The sequence below is a fragment of the Heterodontus francisci genome, chromosome 5, assembly GCF_036365525.1.
Source record: "Heterodontus francisci isolate sHetFra1 chromosome 5, sHetFra1.hap1, whole genome shotgun sequence".
Taxonomy (NCBI): Eukaryota; Metazoa; Chordata; class Chondrichthyes; order Heterodontiformes; family Heterodontidae; genus Heterodontus; species Heterodontus francisci.
In genome coordinates this window covers 86942318-86962221 of record NC_090375.1, presented here as the reverse complement: position 1 = coordinate 86962221, position 19904 = coordinate 86942318, and the positions used below count along the sequence as shown (strand labels likewise).

The window sequence follows — 19904 nt, the reverse complement described above, 5'->3', positions numbered from 1 at the left end:
GCACAGCAGTTATGTGGGTCATCAGGTACACATTTCAACCTATTCATGAAGACAGGATGACAGGATAGTACAATCGAGTGAACGACAGTTAAACAGTGATCCTATCTTCTAATGGAAGTGTTTACAGAGGTATTATGAAAAATATGACATTGAACCACATAAGGAGATATTCAGGCAGATGATCAAAACCTTGGTCAAAGTGGTAGGCTCAAGAGGCCAAAATTAGAGGAGCACAGCTATCTCAGCGGATTGTAGGACTGAAGGGGGAGATTACAGAGCAAGAAAGGGCCAGGCCATGGAGGGATTTAAAAACACGGATGAGAATTTGAAAAATCGAGACATGGCTTAACCAGGAGCTAGTGTATGTCAGCAAGCATAGGGATGATGTTGGGACACAGACAGCAGAGCTCTGGATGATCTCAAGTTTATGTAGAGAAGAATGTGAGGGGCCAGGCAGGGTGCATTAGAATAGTCAAGTCAAGAGGTAACAACGGCATGGATGAGGTTTTCAGCTGCAGAAGAGATGAGGTGGGGCAGATGCAGGCGGTGTTGTGGAGGTGGAAATAAGTGGTTTTACTTATGGCACAGATAAATATTGAAATTTCATCTCGGCATCAAATAGAACACCAAAGTTATGAACATTTTGGTTTAGCCTCAAGAAGTTGCCAGGAAGAGGTATTGAGTCATCGCAAGGGAGCGGAGTTTGTGGCAGGAATCAAAGACAATATTTAACTGGAAGAAATTTCTTCTCACCCAGTACTGGATGTCAGATAAGCAGTCTGAGAATTTAGAGACAGTAAGGTAAAGTTGGGAGTCGACAGCATACTTTTGAAAACTGATGTGATTTCGGATGATGTTGCCAAGTGGCAGCAGGTAGATGAGAAATCGGAAGGGGCCAAGGATAGATGCTTGGGAGACACCAGAGGTAACTTTGTTGGAATGGGAAGAGAAGCCACTGATGGCGATTCTCTGGCTACAACTAGATAGAAACCAGACGAGTGCAGACCCACCCAACTAGATGGTAGCAGAGAGGCATGGGAGGAGGAGAATGATATGATCAACTGCATCAAAGGATGCAGACAGGTCAAGAAGGATGAGGACGAATAGTCTGCCTTTACCACTTGTGACTTCGATAAAAGTTGTTTTGGTACTGTGGCAGGGACAGAAACCTGATTAGATAGTTTCACAGAATAGAATCACAGAAATCACAGCACAGCAAGAGGCCACTTGGCCCATCTTGCCTGCGCAGGCAAGAAACAAGAGCCACCCAGCCTATTCCCACTTTCCAGCATTTGGCTGTAGCCCTGCAGGTTACGGCACTTCAGATGGACAGCCAGGCACCTTTCAAATGAGATGAAGTTTTCTGCCTCTACCACTGTTTCACACAGCAAGTTCCAGACCCCCACCACCCTCTGGTGAAAAAATGTTCCCTCATCTCCCCTCTGATCCTTCTACCAATCACTTTAAATCTATTACCCCTAGTTACTGACTACACCACTTTGGTAAATAGGCCCTTCCCATCCACTCCATCGAGGGCCCTCACAGTTCTGTAGAAAAAGATAGAACCATAGAAAGGTTATGGCACAGAAAGAGGACGTTCAGCCCATCGTGTATGCACCAGCTGAAAAAAACTAGCCGCCCAATCTAATCCCACCTTGTAGGTTACAGCACTTCAGGTGCAGGTCCAGGTACCTTTTAAATGAGCTGAGGGTTTCTGCCTCCACCACCAATCCGGGCACCCTCTGGGTGAAAAAGATTTTGGTCATGTCCCCTCTAATCCTTCCACCAATCACCTTAAATCTGTGCCCCCTAGTAATTGGCATCTCCACTCGGGGAAACGGGTCCTTTCTGTCTACTCTACCTCGGCCCCTCATAATTTTGTACACCTCAATTAAGTCACCCCTCAGCCTCCTTCGTGATAAGGAAAAGAACCCTAGCCGATCCAATCTTTCCTCACAGCTGCAATTTTCAAGCCCTAGCAACATTCTTGTAAATCTCCTCTGTACTCTCTCCAGAGCAATTATGTCCTTCTTGTAATGTGGTGACCAGAACTGTACACAACACTCCAGCTGTGGCCGAACCAGCGTTTTATACAATTCCAAAATTACATCCCTGCTTTTGTATTCTATACCTCGGCCAATAAAGGAAAGCATTCCATATGCCTTCTTCACCACTTTATCTACCTATCCTGCCACCTTCAGGGACCTGAGATACTGCAAGGTCTCTCAATTCTCTACCCCTCTCAATATCCTCCCGTTTATTGTGTATTCCCTCGCTTTGTTTGCCCTCCCCAAATGTATTACCTCACACTTCTCGAGACTGAATTCCATTTGCCACTTTTCCGCCCACTCAACCAAACCATTGATAACATGCTGGAGTCTACAGCTATCCTCTTCACTATCAACTACACGGCCAATTTTTGGGTCATCTGCAAATTTCCCAATCATGCCTCCCACAATATAGTCCAAATCATTAATATATACAACAAACAGCAAGCGACCCAACACCGAGACCTGTGGAGCGCCACTGGAAACTGCCTTACTTTTGCAAAAACATCCGACCATTACCCTTTGTTTCCTGTCACTGAGCCAATTTTGGATCCAACTCGCCACATTCTCCTGTATCCCATAGGCTTTCACTTTTCTGACCAGTCTGCCATGCGGGACTTAGTCAAATGCCTGACTAAAATCCATGTAGACAACATCCAATGCACTACCCTCATCAGTCCTCCTTGTTACTTCCTCAAAAAATTCAATGAAGTTCGTAAAACATGGCCTTCCCTTAACAAATCCATGCTGACTATCCCTGATTAATCCGTGCCTTTCTAAGTGACAGTTTATCCTATCTCAGAATTAATTCTAATAATTTTCCCACCACCTAAGTCAGACTGACCAACCTATAAATACTTGGTTTACCCCTTGCATCATTTTTAAACAATGGGTACAACGTTTGCAGATCTCCAATCCTTTGGTACCTCGACTGTATCTCATGAGGATTTGAACATGATCCTCAGAGCATCCACTATTTCCTCCCTTGCTTCTTTTAACAGCCTGGGATACAATCCATCCGACCCTGGTGCTTTATCCACTTTCAACTATGTCAGACCCTCTAGTACTTGCTCTCTCATGATGCTTATCGTATCGAATATGCCACACTCCTCTTGAACTACAAAGTCTGCATCATCCCTCTCCTTTGTGAAGACAGAGGCAAAGTACTCATTCAGAACCCTGCCCACATCTTCTGCATCCATGCACAAGTTCCCTTGTACATCTCTGATAGGCCCTACCCTTTCCTTAGTTATCTTCTTGCTCTTAAATGTACTGACAAAACATCTTCCGTTTTCCTTGATTTTACCTGCCAATAATTTTTCATATCCTCTCTTTGATTACCCAATATCATTTTTTACTTCACCCCTGCACTTTCTATACTCCTCTCGGCATTCTAAAAGTATGACGTTTTGTGTGACTGTCATAAGCTTTATTTTTCTGCTTTATTCTACCCTGTATGTTTATAGATAACCAGGGGGCTCTAGATTTGGCAGTACCACTCTTTTTCTTTGTGGGAATATGTCTGCATCGTGTCCGCAGAATCTTGCTTTTGAATGCCTCCACTGGTTTGCCACTGATTTTCCTTTAAGCTGCTGTATCCTGTCCATTTTTGCCAGATCACCTCTCAGTTTCGTAAAATTTGCCATCCCCCAATTTAGAACTTTTATTCCTATTCTTGTCCTTTTCCATAATAATGCTAAATCTAACTGTATTATGGTCACTATCTCCAAAATGGTCACCCACTGCTACTTCATCCACTTGCCCAGCTTCATTTTCAAAGACCAAATCAAAAACTGTGCTTGTTGGACTTATGTGCTAGCTAAAAAAAAGTTCTCTTGAATGCAGTTCAAGAATTTTATGCCCTCTGTGCCCTTCACACTGTTTGTATCCCAGTTGATCTGAGGGTAGTTGAAATCCCCAACTATTATTATCCTATTGTTTTTGCACTCAGAAATTTGCCTACATATTTGTTCTTCTATCTCCCCCTTACTAGTGGGGGTCTTTAGTACACTCCTAGTAGTGTGGCTGGCCCTTTTTTTTTTATTTCTGAGCTCAACCCATATGGCCTCATTTGATGATTCATTTAGCATATCATTGCTCCTCACAACTGTAATTGATTCTTGAACCAATAATGCTACACCCCCTCCTTTTTTAATCCTCTCTATCCTGCCTGAAAACGCTACATCCAGAGATGTTGAGCTACCATTTTTTCCTCTCCTTAAGCCAAGTTTCCATTTATAGCAATATCATCATGTGGGTGTCTATCTCTGCCCTCAGCTCACCAGCTTTATTTGCTATACTCCTTGCATTTAAGTAAATACCTTTTAACACTGCAAAATTCCTGTGCTGCACACTTTTTCACCTTTGCTTCTTCTATTTTTCAAAGTCACTCATTAATTTTCTGCCTCTTGTTCGCTGCTCTGAATTTTTCCTATCTGAAACTACCCTCGGATTCCAATCCCCCTGTCAATCAAGCTTAAATGATCTCCAACAGCAGTAGCAAACCTTCCTGCAAGGATATTCATCCCGGTCGTGTTCAGGTGCAAGTCCCACCTTCCCCAGAACCGGTCCCAATGCCCCAGAAATCTGAAGCCCTCCCTCCTGGACCATCTCTCCAGCCATGCATTCATCTGGTGTATTCTTCTATTTATATACTCACTAGCACGTGGCCTTGGGAGTAATCCAGAGATTACTACCTTTGAGGTCCTCCTTGCTAATTTCTTTCCTAACTCCCCAAACTCAGCCTGCTGGACCTTATGCCTTTTTCTACCTATATCCTCATTGCTTTCATTGATCTCACCAAAGCCTTTGACCTCGTCAGCAGACGTGGTCTCTTCAGACTACGAGAAAAGATCGGATGTCCACCGAAACTACTAAGTATCATCACCTCATTCCATGACAATATGAAAGGCACAATTCAACATAGCAGCACCTCATCAGACCCCTTTCCTACCCTGAGTGGCGTGAAACAGGGCTGTGTTCTCACACCTGCACTTTTTGGGATTTTTTTCTCCCTGCTGCTCTCACATGCGTTCAAGTCTTCAGAAGAAGGAATTTTCCTCCACACAAGATCAGGGGGCAGGTTGTTCAACCTTGCCCATCTAAGAGCGAAGTCCAAAGTACAGAAAGTCCTCATCAGGGAACTCCCCTTTGCTGACGATGCTGCATTAACATCTCACACTGAAGAGTGTCTGCAGACTCTCATCGACAGGTTTGCGGCTGCCTGCAACAAATTTGGCTTAACCATTAGCCTCAAGAAAACGAACATCATGGGACAGGACGTCAGAAATGCTCCATCCATCAATACTGGCGACCACGCTCTGGAAGTGGTTCAAGAGTTCACCTACCTAGGCTCAATTATCACCAGTAACCTGTCTCTAGATGCAGAAATCAACAAGCGCATGGGAAAGGCTTCCACTGCTATGTCCAGACTGGCCAAGAGAGTGTGGGAAAATGGCGCACTGACACGGAACACAAAAGTCCGAGTGTATCAAGCCTGTGTCCTCAGTACCTTGCTCTATGGCAGCGAGGCCTGGACAACGTATGTCAGCCAAGAGCGACGTCTCAATTCATTCTATCTTCGCTGACTCCGGAGAATACATGGCATCAGGTGGCAGGACCGTATCTCCAACACAGAAGTCCTCGAGGCGGCCAACATCCCCAGCTTATACACACTACTGAGTCAGCGGCGCTTGAGATGGCTTGGCCATGTGAGCCGCATGGAAGATGGCAGGATCCCCAAAGACACACTGTACAGCGAGCTCGCCACTGGTATCAGACCCACCGGCCGTCCATGTCTCCGCTTTAAAGACGTCTGCAAACGCGACATGAAGTCCTGTGACATTGATAACAAGTCGTGGGAGTCAGTTGCCAGTGTTCGCCAGAGCTGGCGGGCAGCCATAAAGGCGGGGCTAAAGTGTGGTGAGTCGAAGAGACTTAGCAGTTGGCAGGAAAAAAGACAGAAGCGCAAGGGGAGAGCCAACTGTGTAACAGCCCCGACAACCAATTTTTCTGCAGCACTTGTGGAAGAGCCTGTCACTCTAGAATTGGCCTTTATAGCCACTCCAGGCACTGCTCCACACACCACTGACCACCTCCAGGCGCTTACCCATTGTCTCTCGGGATAAGGAGGCAAAAGAAGATGATGATCCTTGGTACCGATGTGGACCATGACCTGCAGCTGTGCACCCTCACCCTCCAGAATGCTCAACAGTCACTCGGCAATGTCCATGACCCTTGCACCAGAGAGACAACATACCATCCTGGAATCACTTTTGTGACCACAGAAACGCCTGTCTGTTCCCCTTACTATAGAATCCTCTACCACTATTGCTCTCCTGTCTTTTCGCCTCCCTCCCTGCACAGCTGAGCCACCCATGGTGATCTGGTCATGACTCTCGCTGCACTCTCCAGAAGAACCCTCTCTCCCATCAGTACTCAGAACTGAATATCGGTTAGAAACTAGGATGCCCTCTGGGGTCTCTGTCTTGTCCTCTGGTCTGTCTGGAAGCCATCCAGTCCCTCTCTGCCTGCGCTCTCAAGCTGCGGGATGACCACCTCCTAAAATGTGCAGTCCACGTATCTTGCATCCTGATGAAGGCACCTCAGTGACTCCAACTGCTCCTCGAGTTCCAAGATTCGGCGCTTGAATTTTGCATTTGGTGGCACTTTCTCCACATGTAGTTGTCCACGACCTGGGCAGGGTCCTGGAGTCCCCAAATGGCACAGGATGTGCATTCAACAGGTGTGAGCAGTCCTGCCATGCCTCGAATTATTAACTAACTGCAGTAAAATTCGTAGTTTAATAAACACAATAAAATGGTTATAAGTAAATGAACAGATAACCACCTACCGACTACTGAGATTTCAGTTTCGACTTAGTAGATAGACTGAAATGTTAGAGAAAAAATGAAAATCAGCAGAAAAAAGAAACTAAATTAAGAAAATACCCACCAGATACTCACCAAATAGCTCCCTGTGCCTCGCAGGTGTCTCTCTCCCCTCGCGCTGTTTGTAGCTCCCAAGTCTCACCCAACCAATCAGCTACCTGCTTCCCTGCAATGTCCACTTATCAAAACTAACCTACCTTACCACTATTAAGATACCCTAACAATACTATAATGTTTCCAATAGTAGTAATAATCTGAGTAATAAACCTTACTGCTTAAAATAAAACAGAACAGTAGCCTCACCAGCTTTTCCCTTCTGCTTGTGTGCCTTAATTATAAGATAATTACATACATATTAAGTTTTTACTAATTTGTAGCTATTTACACACGCACCCTAACAGCAGTGTATTAACCCAGCTATTTACAGATGCTCCCCAACAGCAGTTACTCATCAACCAATCACCTTCCAGCTTTCCTGTGATGTCACTTCACTTTTTCCCCAAACTTAGGCAAGCCTGAACTCCTGTCTGCTGCTCTCCTGGTAGTTAAGTGCTGTAGGCCGCGATCCTCGGGCTTTATTTAACTGCTCCCCGCTCAGTGTTCCTCCCGTAGGTCTGCTCCAGTCCGCTGCTGTCCCAGATGGTAAATGTAAATGTCAATCAAATCATCCTTCAGCCTCCTCTATTCCAAAGAGAACTGCCCCAGCCTATCCAATCCTTCCTCACAGCTGCAATTTTTCAGTCCTGGCAACATCATTGTAAATCTTGTCTGTACCCTCTCTAGCACAATTACATCCTTACGGTCATGAGGTGACCAGAACTGCACAGTACTCAAGTTGTGGCCTAACCAATGATTTATACAGTTCCAGCATAACCTCCCTACTCTTATATGCATCGGCTGATAAAAGGAACGGATTCCATATGCTGTCTTAACCACCTTATTGACCTGTCCCTCTACCTTCAGGGATCTGTAGACATTCACTCCAAGGTCCCTCACTTGCTCGACACTTCTCAGTATCCTCCCATTTATTGTGTATTCCTTTGCCTTGTTTGACCTCCCAACATGCATCACCTGACACTTCTCTGGGTTAAATTTCATTTGCCACTTTCCTGCCCCCCAACCAGTCCATTAATGTCTTCCTGCAGTCTACAGCTATCCTCATCAACCACGCGGCCAATTTTTGTGTCATCTGCAAACTTCTTAATCATTACCCTATATTTACATCCAAATTGTTGAGAGCACGAAAAACAGGGGACCTACTACGGAGCCCTGCAGAACGCCATTGCAAACAGCCTTCCAGTCACAAAAAAACCCGTCAACAATTACCCTTTGTTTCCAGCCACTGAGCCTACTTTATCTCCAGCTTGCCACATTCCCCTGGATCCCATGGGATTTTATTTATACCAGTCTGCCATGTAGGACCTTGTCAAAAGCCTTGCTAAAATCCATGTAGACCACATCAACTGCACTACCCTCCTCGTTATTCCTCCTTGTAACTTCCTCAAAAAATTCAATCAAGTTAGTCAAACATGACCTTCCCTTAACAAACCCATACTGATTATCCTTGATTAATCCATGCTTTTCTACGTGAGTTTATTTGGTCTTTCAGAATTGGTTCCAATAATCTGCCCACTTCCAAGGTTAGACTGACTGGCCTGTAATTATTCTGTCTATCCCTCGCTCCTTTTTTATACAGGAGGTACAACATTAGCAGACCTCCAATTCTCTGCCAACACACCAGTATCCAGTGAGGACTGGAAAATGATGGCCAGATCTTCTGCCATTTCCTCCGTAGCTTCTTTTAACAGCCTGGGGCACATTTCACCCAGCCCTGGTGATTTCACCACTTTCAAGGATGCTAATCCCCTTAATACATTCAAACATGGAGTTCCAGGAAAAATGGGCATGAACTTTGGGGGTGATAACATGTTCAAGGACTTTGGAGAAGAATGGGAAATTGAAGATGGGGCAGTAGTTTACAAGGACAGAGGTAACAGAAGAGACGAAGGATCAAGGGTTTTACCTCCCACCTACCCCCAACCAGGTGAGGGGCAATGACAGCAGATTTGAAGGCAAGAGGGACAGAACCTGAGAAGAACCATGAACAATGTCAGCCAATGTAAGTGCCAGGAAGGGAAGTTGGATGGTCAATAGTCTTGAGAGCAGGAGGTGGGGTCTCATGGAGATGAGCTTGCAGAGGGCATGAGGGGCAATAGGAGATAAACTAGAAAAAGATACAAGTTCGGAGCTGGAGCGGGGGAACCATACAGTAAGTCCGGCCCAGTGGGAAAGGGAGAGAAGTTTCAGAGACAGCTAACTGGATGGTCTCGATCCTAGTGACCAAGAAGTCCATGAGTTCCTTGCACTTAGTGTTGGAGGGAAAGATGGAGGAGACAGAGGAGAGTGGTTTAAATAGTCAGTTTCCAGTTTATTAAAGAAGCCAGGGGTTATCTTTGAACCCCAGAATGATCCTGGAATAGTAAGCAGTTTTTGCAGACAAGAGCAGTTGGTGCATTATGTAATCCAGCCAGATCTGGTGGTGAATGGCGAAACCTATCATCCACCATATCTGTTCAAGTCTGCATCCCTTGGACTTAAGGGATTGGAGACAAGGGCCATACTAGAGGAATAGTCAGGGTGAGAGAGAGTAATGATTTTAATGAAGACTGGGGCATCGAAAGTGGAGGTTAGGATGTGGTTGAGCTGATCAGTACTTGATGAATCTCAGTGGTCAACAAAAGGCCAAAGGCTGGACAGCTGGGATTTGGAGAGTGCAGTTGCGAGTGACATAGGGGAAGATTTTTCCCCCAGGGACAGATACAGAAGGAAGTAGAGTTTGGAGGTGGAAGTGGGATGTGAGTATAAAGTGAGACGAGGAAGTGATCAGAGATGGCCTTACCTGTGATTGAAACTATGGACAAGCAAGGCCACGTGAGATGATGAGGTCAAGCGGGTGGCCATGAACATGGGTTGGGGAGTGAGATTAAAGGGAGGATACAAGGGCAGTGAATTCAGAGGAAAGAGAACTTGACGAGATTCAGATGATCACCTAGGTTGAGAAGTCTCTTGATGGAGAGGCTGAGGGAGGAAAACAGCGAAGATTGCTCATTGAGAAAATTGGCATGGTACTTGGGCAGGTGGCAAAGAACCAGGATTTTAAATGAAAGGTGAGATGGGTGGAACAAGGTGAGATGTTCAAAGGCGGAGAAAGTTCCAGAGAAGTAAGGGGACAGACCAAGGTGAAATTTGGACAATTGGACAGTGAGGAGATGGGGCCCAGTTGGCATACTGTAAGAGGAAGGTCGGTGAGAGAGTAGCTTGGGGTAGCTGGGGTTGCTGCTCATGAGGAGGCAGTAATGACTGCCTTGATGTGCCTTTCGGAAAATGCTGACAGAGGCACAGAGGGAAGCTGTAGGCTTATCTAAGAGTGTGTTACGCCTGGGATAGCAGCATGAGAGTAGGAAGGTCGAGGAGTACTGAAGAGTTGGGTAAAGATTTGGGAATGCAGAGTACCCAAGAAGAGAGAAATGAAAGGAAGCATAACAATAGGACAGAAGGGTCTAGGAGGAGCAGAGAGAAAATTAACTCGAGTACCACATCACTGTCCTTTCCCACCATTCCTGCTCCATATCATTGATCTCCTCCATTCACCATTAATCATGACAAAAAAGGAAAAAAAAACTGCAGATACTGTAAATATTGAACAAAAACAGAAAATAATAGAAACACTCAACAGACCAAGCAGTATTTGCTCAGAGTTCATGTTTTGGGTGGCGATCTCTTGCCAAAATTACAGTATATTACAGATCAACTGTGCTGTGCATGCGGTTTTCTCCCCCTCCCTTCCCTTTATAAACTACTGCTCATCCGTAATATCTGTAAATTGTGTACCTATTTTACCGAAGATAGACAAGCAAATAACTACCTGATACTACATACATATTTGCAATAGAAATCTTTCCAACTCATTCTAAGGAAAATAAAAGATCACAAACTAATCTTAAATTATTCTTCTATAGAAAACTTCTATATTCTCACTGCAGGAGCTGATGCTGGCTTAAATTATTCTCTTAACAACTGAAAACCAACTCCAAGATTCAAACAGTTACAACACCTTAAATAGCCTAAAAATAGTTACCAAGATTTTGTCGAGTTGAACAAGCGTCAACCCCACTCAAGAATAACTGGTCACCAGAGTGTCTGGTTGAATGCAGCTAACTCCTCATTCAAGCTTTGGAGACAACCAAACAAAACCTAAAGCACATGTTTCTAACAAAACTTGGTACAAGATTCTGGCTGTGGATGGTTTTTAAGCCCCTTATTGTGGCTAAATTTAAAAGGACAGAATTTTTTTGTCAGACTATCCTGCAACATTTCACCCAAAATACCACCTCAGAATTGACTCAGACATAAAATAAGAATGAGATGCATTATTGTATTCTACCTTGATCGGAGAGGAAATCAAGCATAGTTTGAAGGAGGAAGGACAGATGCCGAACTGCAAGAGCAGGATTTCCCATTCGTCTTGAAGCATAAACAAGCTCATGTAATAAACGCATTTGAACTGCTGGCCAGCCTTTGTGGGTTCCTGCAATATTAATTTAGAATTAAAATTAGAATAACTGTACACAGAAAACCATCATGGGGGTGGGGGGGGGGGGGGGGGCGCGCCACAGACAAATCACTTATGTAAATTACATTTTCTAGTTTGAAACACCAATAGTTGCAAGCTGCCCAACCGGAATTCATAATTCTTAAGAAGTATACATTCCCTTGAGGAATAATTCTACTCAAAAGTAAAGCAAACATGGCTAACTGGAGAAATTTAAGAATTGTATTAGATTAAAAGAAGCTGCTTACATTGTTGCCAAAGATTAGTAAAACTTTAAAAATCAGCAAAGGACTATTGAGAAATTGACAGGAAGAAAATAGAATATGAAAGCAAAATATGAATTACAAATAAAATTGCAAGAGCTTCTACAAGTAAGTAAAAAGGAATACAATAGCAAAAGCAAACACGAGTCTCTGATGCAGAGACGTCAAAAATGTAGAGGGGAATAACGAAATAGCAGAGATGTTTAACAAATATTTTGTGCCCGTCTTCACAGTACAAGACAAAAAAACAGAACAGAAATACGGGGGAAACCAAGGATCTAATGTGACTGAGTAATTATATGTAATTGGTATTAGTGAACAAATTAATAGGACTAAAATCTGGATCCCCGAGGTTTCAAAAGAGGTAGCTGCGGAGATGGCAGATGCATTATTTTTGATCTTCTACAATTCACTAAATTCTCCATCAGCCCCCACAGAGTGTAAGGTAGCAAACAGGATCACAGAATTGTTGCAGCACAGAAGGAAGTCATTAGGCCAGTCATGCCTATGCTGGCTCTCTGCAAGAGCAAACTAACTAGTCCAACTACCCTGTCCACCACTTTTCCCCGCAGCCCTGCATTCTTTTTTCCTTCAGATAATCATCCAATTCTCTTTTGAAAGCCAAGACTGAAACTGCTCCACCACAGTCTCAGGTCATGCGCTCAGATCCTAACCACTCGCTGCATAAACAAATGTTTCCTTTTTTTAATTGGTTTGGGGGATAAGGGCATCGCTGGTTAGGCCAGCATTTATTGCCCATCCCTAATTGCCCGCGAGAAGGTGGTGGTGAGCTGCCTTCTTGAACCACTGCAGTCCTTGGTGTAGGTACACCCACAGTGCTGTTAGGAAGGGAGTTCCAGGTTTTTGACCCACTGACAGTGAAGGAACGACAATATAGTTCCAAGTCAGGATGATGTGTGGCTTAGAGGGGAGCTTGCAGGTGGTGGTGTTCCCTTGCATCTGGTGCCCTTGTCCTTCTAGGTGGTTGAGGTTGTGGGTTTAGAAGGTGCTGTCGAAGGAGCTTTGGTGAGTTGCTGCAGTGCAGCTTGCATATGGTATACACTGCTGCCACTGTGCGTCAGTAGTGGAGGGAGTGGATTTTGAAGGTGGTGAATGAGGCGCCAATCAAGTGAGCTGCTTTGTCCTGGATGGTTCTTGAGTGTTGTTGGAGCTGCACCCATCCACTCCTGACTTGTGCCTTGTAGATGGTGGACAGGCTTTGGGGAAACAGGAGATCAGTTACTCACGGCAGAATTCCCAGCCTCTGACCTGCTCTGGTAGCCACAGCATTTATGTGGCTGGTCCAGTTCAGTTTCTGGTCAATCATGACCCCCAGGATGTTGACAGTGGGAATTCAACGATCATAATGCCATTGACGTCAAAGGAAGATGGTTAGATTCTCTCTTGTTGGAGATGGACATTGCCTGGCACTTGTGTGGCACGAATGTTACTTGCCACTTATCAGCCCAAGACTGGATGTTGTCAGGTCTTGCTGCATGTGGACATGGGCTGCTTCAGTATCGGAGGAGCCACAAATGGTGCAATCATCAGCGAACACCCCATTTCTGACCTTATGTTGGGGTGGGGAGGTAGGGGGGTGGTGGGAAGGTCATTGATGAAGCAGCTGAAGATGGCTGGGCCGAGAACACGACCCTGAGGAACTCCTGCGGTGATGTCCTGGAGTTCAGATGATTGACCGCCAACAACCACAACCATCTTTCTTTGTGCCAGCGGAGAGTTTTCCCCAATTCCCACTGACTCGAGTTTTGCTAGGGCGCCTTAATGCCATACTCAGTCAAATGCTGCCTTGATGTCAAGGGCAGTCACTCTCACTTCACCTCATTTCTTGAGTTCAGCTCTTTTATCCATGTTTGGACCAGGGCTGCAATGAGGTCAGGAGCTGACTGGCCCTGGCAGAACCCAAAATGAGCATCAGTGAGCAGGTTATTGCTGAGGAAGTGTCGCTGGTTAGCGCTGTTGATGACCCTTTCCATCACTTTGCTGATGATCGAGAATAGACTGATGGGGCAGTAATTAGATGGGTTTGATTTGTCCTGCTTTTTGTGCACAGGACATACCTGGGCAATTTTCCACATTGCCGGGTATATACCATTGTTGTAGCTGTACTGGAACAACTTGGCTAGGGGCGAAGCTACTTCTGGAGCACGTTGTGAGTACAATTGACAGAATGTTGTCAGGGCCCATAGCCTTTGCTGTATCCAGTGCTTTCAGCCATTTCTTGATATCACGTGGAGTGAATCGGATTAGCTGAAGACTGGCATCTGTCATGCTGGGAACCTCAGAAGGAGGCAGAAATGGATCATCCACACGGCACTTCTGGCTGAAGATGGATGCAAATGTTTCAGTCTTGACTTTTGCACTGATGTGCTGGATTCCCCCACTGTTGAGGATGTGGATGGGAATACTTGTGGAGCCTCCTCTTCCTCCTGGCAATTGTTTAATTGTCCACCACCATTCCCGATAGGATGTGGCAGGACTGCAGAGCTTAGATCTGATCTGTTGGTTGTGGGATCGCTTAGCCCTGTCCATTGCATGCTGCCTCCGCTATTTGACAGGCAAGTCATCCTGGGTTGTAGCTTTACCAGGCTGATACCTCATTTTGATGTATGCATGGTCTGCTCCTGGCATGCCCTCCTGCACTCTTCATTGAACCAGGCTTGATGGTAATGGTAGAGTGGGGGATATGCCAGGCCATGAGGTCACAGATTGTGGCTGAATACAATTCTGCTGCTACTGATGGCCCACAGTGCCTCATGGATGCCCAGTTTTGAGTTGCTAGATCGGTTCTTAATCTATCCTATTTAGCAAGGTGGTAGTGCCACACAATACGATGGTGTGTATCCTCAGTGTGAAAACAGGACTTCGTCTCCACAAGGACTGTGCGGTGGTCACTCCTACCAACACTGTCATGGACAGCTGCATCTGCGGCAGGTAGATTGGTGAGAACGAGGTCAAGTAGGTTTTTCCCTCTTGTTGGTTCCCTCACCACCTGCAAACCCAGTCCAGCAGCTATGTCCTTTAGGGCTCGACCAGCTCAATCAGTAGTGATGCTACCGAGCCACTCTTGGTAATGGGCATTGAAGACCCCCACCCAGAGGACATATTGTGCACTTGCTTCTTCCAAAAGGTGTTCAACATGGAGAAGCACTGATTCATCAGCCAAGGGGATATGGTAGCTGGTAATCAGCAGGTTACCTTGCCCATGTTTGACCTGATGCCATGAGGCTCATGGGGTCCGGAGTCATTGCTGAGGACTCCGAGTGCAATTCTTTCCCGACTGTAAACCACTGTGCCGCCACCTCTGGTGGGACAGGACATAACCCAGGGATGCTGATGGTAGTGTCTGGGACATTGTAAGGTATGATTCTGAGAGTATGACTATGTCAAGCTGTTGCTTGATTAGTCTGTGGGACAGCTCTCCCAATCTTGGCACAGGCCCCCAAATGTCATTAGGGAGGACTTTGCAGGGTCAACAGAGCTGGGTTTGCCGTTGTCGTTTCCAGTGACTAGGTCGATGTCAGGTGATCTGTCCTGTTTTATTTCTCTTCTTTGACGTTGTAGCGGTTTGGTAGAACTGAGTGGCTTGTTCGACCATTTCAGAGGGCCGTTAAGTACCAACGACATAGGTAGAAAAAGGGATGAGGTCCTGCAACAAGAATTTAGGGAGCTAGGTAGTAGATTAAAAAGTAGGACCTCTAAAGTTGTAATCTCTGGATTACTCCCAGTGCCACGTGCGAGTGAGTTTAGAAATAGGAGGACAGAGCAGATGAATGCGTGGCTGAGGAGATGGTGCAAGAGGGAGGGCTTTAGTTTTCTGGATCACTGGGTCTGTTTCTGGCAAAGGTGGGACCTGTACAAATTGGACCGGTTACACCTGAACTGGAATGGGACAAAAATCCTGCTGGGAGGTTTACTAGTGCTGTTGGGGGGCAGGGTGGGGGGAGGGTAGGGCGCGGTGGTGGGGGGGGGGGGGGGAAGAACAGTTTAAACTAATTTGGCAGGGGGATGGGATACCAGAGTGGAGGTACAGTAGAGGGTAATATAGAACAGAAACTGAGTCTGTTTAGAAGGCAGAGCAAATATAGACCTGTAAGGCACAAGTGAAAAATGCAAGGCTGAATTGCATCTATTTCAATGCAAGGAGTCTTACTGGTAAGGCAAATGAATTGAGGGCGTTGATTAGCACATGGGATTATGATATTATTGCTATCACAGAGACATGGTTGAGGGAAGGACAGGACTGGCAGCTCAATATTCCAGGGTATAGAATCTTCAGGCGCTACAGGGGAGGGGATAAAAGAGGAGGTGGCATTGCACTGTTGATCAAGGAGTCAATTACTGCAGTAAGGAGAGATGATATCTTAGAAGGCTCCAAAAATGAGGCCATTTGGGTAGAACTTAAAAGCAAAAAGGGGGCAATCACTTGGCTGGGTATGTGCTACCGGCCTCCAAACAGTCAGGAAGAGACAGAGGAGCAGATTTGCAGGCAAATCTCGGAGAGGTGTAAAAATAATAGGGTAATAATAGTAGGGGGATTTCAACTTCCCCAATATTAACTGGGATAGTCTTAGTGCAAAAGGCTTAAAAGGGGACGGAATTCTTAAAATGCATCGGGGAAAAGTTTAGGGGGGATATGCGTGGAAAGTTCTTTACGCAGAGGGTGGTGGGTGCCTGGAACGCGTTGCCAGCGGAGGTGGTAGACGCGGGCACGATAGCGTCTTTTAAGATGTATCTAGACAGATACATGAATGGGCAGGAAGCAAAGAGATACAGACCCTTAGATAATAGGCAACATGTTTAAATAGAGGATCTGGATCGGCACAGGCTTGGAGGGCCGAAGGACCTGTTCCTGTGCTGTAATTTTCTTTGTTCGTTGCACACAGGAGAGCTTTTTGAGCCAGTACGTAGAAATTCCTACAAGAGGAGGGGCAGTACTGGATCTAATCCTAGGGAATGATGCCGGAAAAGTGGTCGAAGTGTCAGTGGGGGAGCATTTTGGGGACAGTGACCATAACGCTAAGATTTAAGGTAGTTATGGAAAAGGACAAAGATGGACCAGAAATAAAGGTACTGAATTGGGGGAAGGCAGATTTCAATATGATAAAACAGAATCTGGCCAAAGTGGACAGGGAGCAGCTACTTGTATGAAAGTCTACATCATATCAGTGGGAGTCAATCAAAGAGGAAATTGAGAGTTCAGAGCCAACATGTAACTATTAAAGATGAAGGGTAGGACCAACAGGTGCAGGGAACCCTGGATGTCAAGGGATATAGAGGGTTGGATCAGGAAAAAAAAAAAAAGAGGCTTATGGCAGATCCCAAGCGTTGAAAACAGCGGAGGCCCTAGAGTAGTATAGATAGTGTAGGGTGGCACTTAAAAAAGTAATTAGGAGAGCGAAGAGGGGACATGAAAAAACACTGGTGGGCAAGATAAAAGGAAAATCCTAAGGTGTTTTATAAGTATATTAAGGGTAAGAGGATAACCAGGGAAAGAGTAGGGCCCATTAGGGACCAATGTGGCAATCTTTGTGTGGAGCCGGAGGACATAGGTGAGGTTTTAAATGATTATTTTTGATCGGTGTTCACTATGGAGAAAGATGATGTAGCTGTAGTGATCAGGGAGGGGGATTGTGATATACTTGAACATATCAGCATATCAGTTTAGTTTAGAGATACAGCACTGAAACAGGCCCTTCGGCCCACCGAGTCTGTGCCGACCATCAACCACCCATTTATACTAATCCTACACTAATTCCATATTCCTACCACATCCCCACCTGTCCCTATATTTCCCTACCACCTACCCATTTTAGCAGGCTTAAAAGTGGATAAATCCTCAAGCCCAGATGAGATGTATCCCAGGCAAGGGAGAAGATAGCAGGAGCTTTGACACAAATTTTCAAATCCTCTCTGGTCACAGGAAAGGTACCAGCGGACTGGAGGACAGCGAATGTGGTACCATTATTCAGGAAGGGTAGCAGAGATAAACCAGGTAATTACAGGCTGGTGAGTTTAACATGAGTGGTTGGGCAAATACTGGAAAAAATTCTGAGGGACAGGATTAATCTCCACTTGGAGAGGCAGGGATTAATCAAGGATAGTCAGCACGGCTTTGTCAGGGGGAGATCGTGTCGAGCTAACGACTGAATTTTGAGAGTCGGTGACTAGATGTGTAGATGAGGGTAAAGCAGTAGATGTAGTCTACATGGATTTTAGTAAGGCTTTTGACAAGGTCTCGCATGAGAGATTGGTTAAGAAGATAAGAGCCCATGGGATCCAGGGCAATTTGGCAAATTGGATCCAAAATTGACTTAGTGACAGGAGGCAGAGGGTAATGGTTGAGGGCTGTTTTTGCGAGTGGAAGCCTGTGACCAATGGTGTACCACAGGCATCTGTGCTGGGACCGTTGCTGTTTGTAGTGTACATTAATGATTTCGACGTGAATATCAGAGGTCTTATCAGTAAGTTCACAGATGACACAAAAATTGGTGGTGTTGTAAATAGCAAGGAGGAAATCCTTCCATTACAGGGAGATATGGATGGGCTGGTAAGATGGGCGGAGCAGTGGAAAATGGAATTTAATCCTGAGAAGTGTGAAGTAATGCATTTTGGGAGGACTAACAAAGCAAGGAAATATCCAATGGATGGTAGGACCCTAGGATGTACAAATCAGAGGGACCTTGGTGTACTTGTCCATAGATCACTGAAGGTAGCAGCACAGGTAGATAAGGTGGTTAGGAAGGCATATGGGATACTTGCCTTTATTAGCCGAGGCATAGAATATAAGAGCAGGGAGGTTATGATGGAGCTGTATAAAATGCTAGTTAGGCCACAGCTGGAGTACTGTGTACAGTTCTGGGCACCAAACTATAGGAAGAATGTGATTGCACTGGAGAGGATGCAGAGAAGATTCACCAGGATGTTGCCTGGGCTGGAGCATTTCAGCTATGAAGAGAGACTGAAAAGGCCAGCGTAGTTTTCCTCGGAGCAGAGAAGGCTGACGGGGCACATGACTGAGGTGTACAAGATTATGAGGGGCATTGATAGTTTGATAGGAAGAAACTTTTTCCCTTAGCAGAGGGGTCAAGAACCAGGAGGCATAGATTTAAGGTAAGGGGTAGGAGGTTTAGAGGTGATTTGAGGAAAAAAAATTTCACCCAGCGAGTGGTTGGAATCTGAAACGCATTGCCTGAAGAGGTGGTGGAGGCAGGATCCCGCACAACATTTAAGTAGTATTTAGATCAGCACTTGAAACGCCATAGCATACAAGGATACGGGCCAAGTGCAGGAATATGGGGTTAGAATAGTTGGGAGCTGCTGGTGTCATCTGCCATGGTGGGATTCAAACCCATGTCCCCAGATTAGCCTGGGGCTCTGGATTACTAGTCTAGTGACATTACCACTACACCACCTTCAGCCAATGGGAACGGTTTCTCCCTATTTACTCTGTCTGGACCCCTCATGGTTTCGAAAACCTTTATCAAATCGCTTCTCAACCTCCTCTTCACTGAGAACAACCCCAGCTTCTCCAATCTATCCAAGTCACTGCAGTCCCACATCTCTGGAACCATTTTTGTAAATCTTTTCTGCGCCCGCTCTAATGTCTTCATATCCTTCCTAAAGTGCGGTGCCCAGAATTGGACACAATACTCCAGTTTTTTTTTTATTAATTCATGGGATGTGGGCATCGCTCGCTAGACCAGCATTTATTGACCATCCCTAATTGCCCTTGAGAAGGTGGTGGTGAGCTGCCTTCTTGAACCTCTGCAGCCCATGTGAGGTAGGTACACCCACAGTGCTGTTAGGGAGGGAGTTCCAGGATTTTGACCCAGCGACAGTGAAGGAACGGCAATTTAGTTCCAAGTCAGGATGGTGTGTGACTTGGAGGGGAACTTGCAGGTGGTGATGTTGCCATGCATTTGCTGCCCTTGTCCTTCTCGTTGGTAGAGATCACGGGTTTGGAAGGTGCTCTCTAAGGAGCCATGGTGCGTTGCTGCAGTGTACCTTGTAGATAGTACACACTACTGCCACTGTGCGTCGATGCTGCAGGGAGCGAATATTTGTGGATGGG

At 45.6% G+C, this 19904-nt stretch overlaps 1 protein-coding gene across 5 annotated transcripts in view; it reads right to left on the bottom strand.

Moving 5' to 3' along the window:
- Positions 1-19904, bottom strand: part of trappc9 (trafficking protein particle complex subunit 9) — a 1144460-nt gene that overhangs the window by 1035628 nt on the left and 88928 nt on the right. For all 5 annotated transcript variants that reach the window (XM_068031733.1, XM_068031737.1, XM_068031736.1 and 2 more), the window contains one exon: positions 11382-11525. In XM_068031733.1, coding sequence (XP_067887834.1) covers positions 11382-11525 — 144 coding nt within the window. The remainder of the gene's footprint in view (positions 1-11381; positions 11526-19904) is intronic.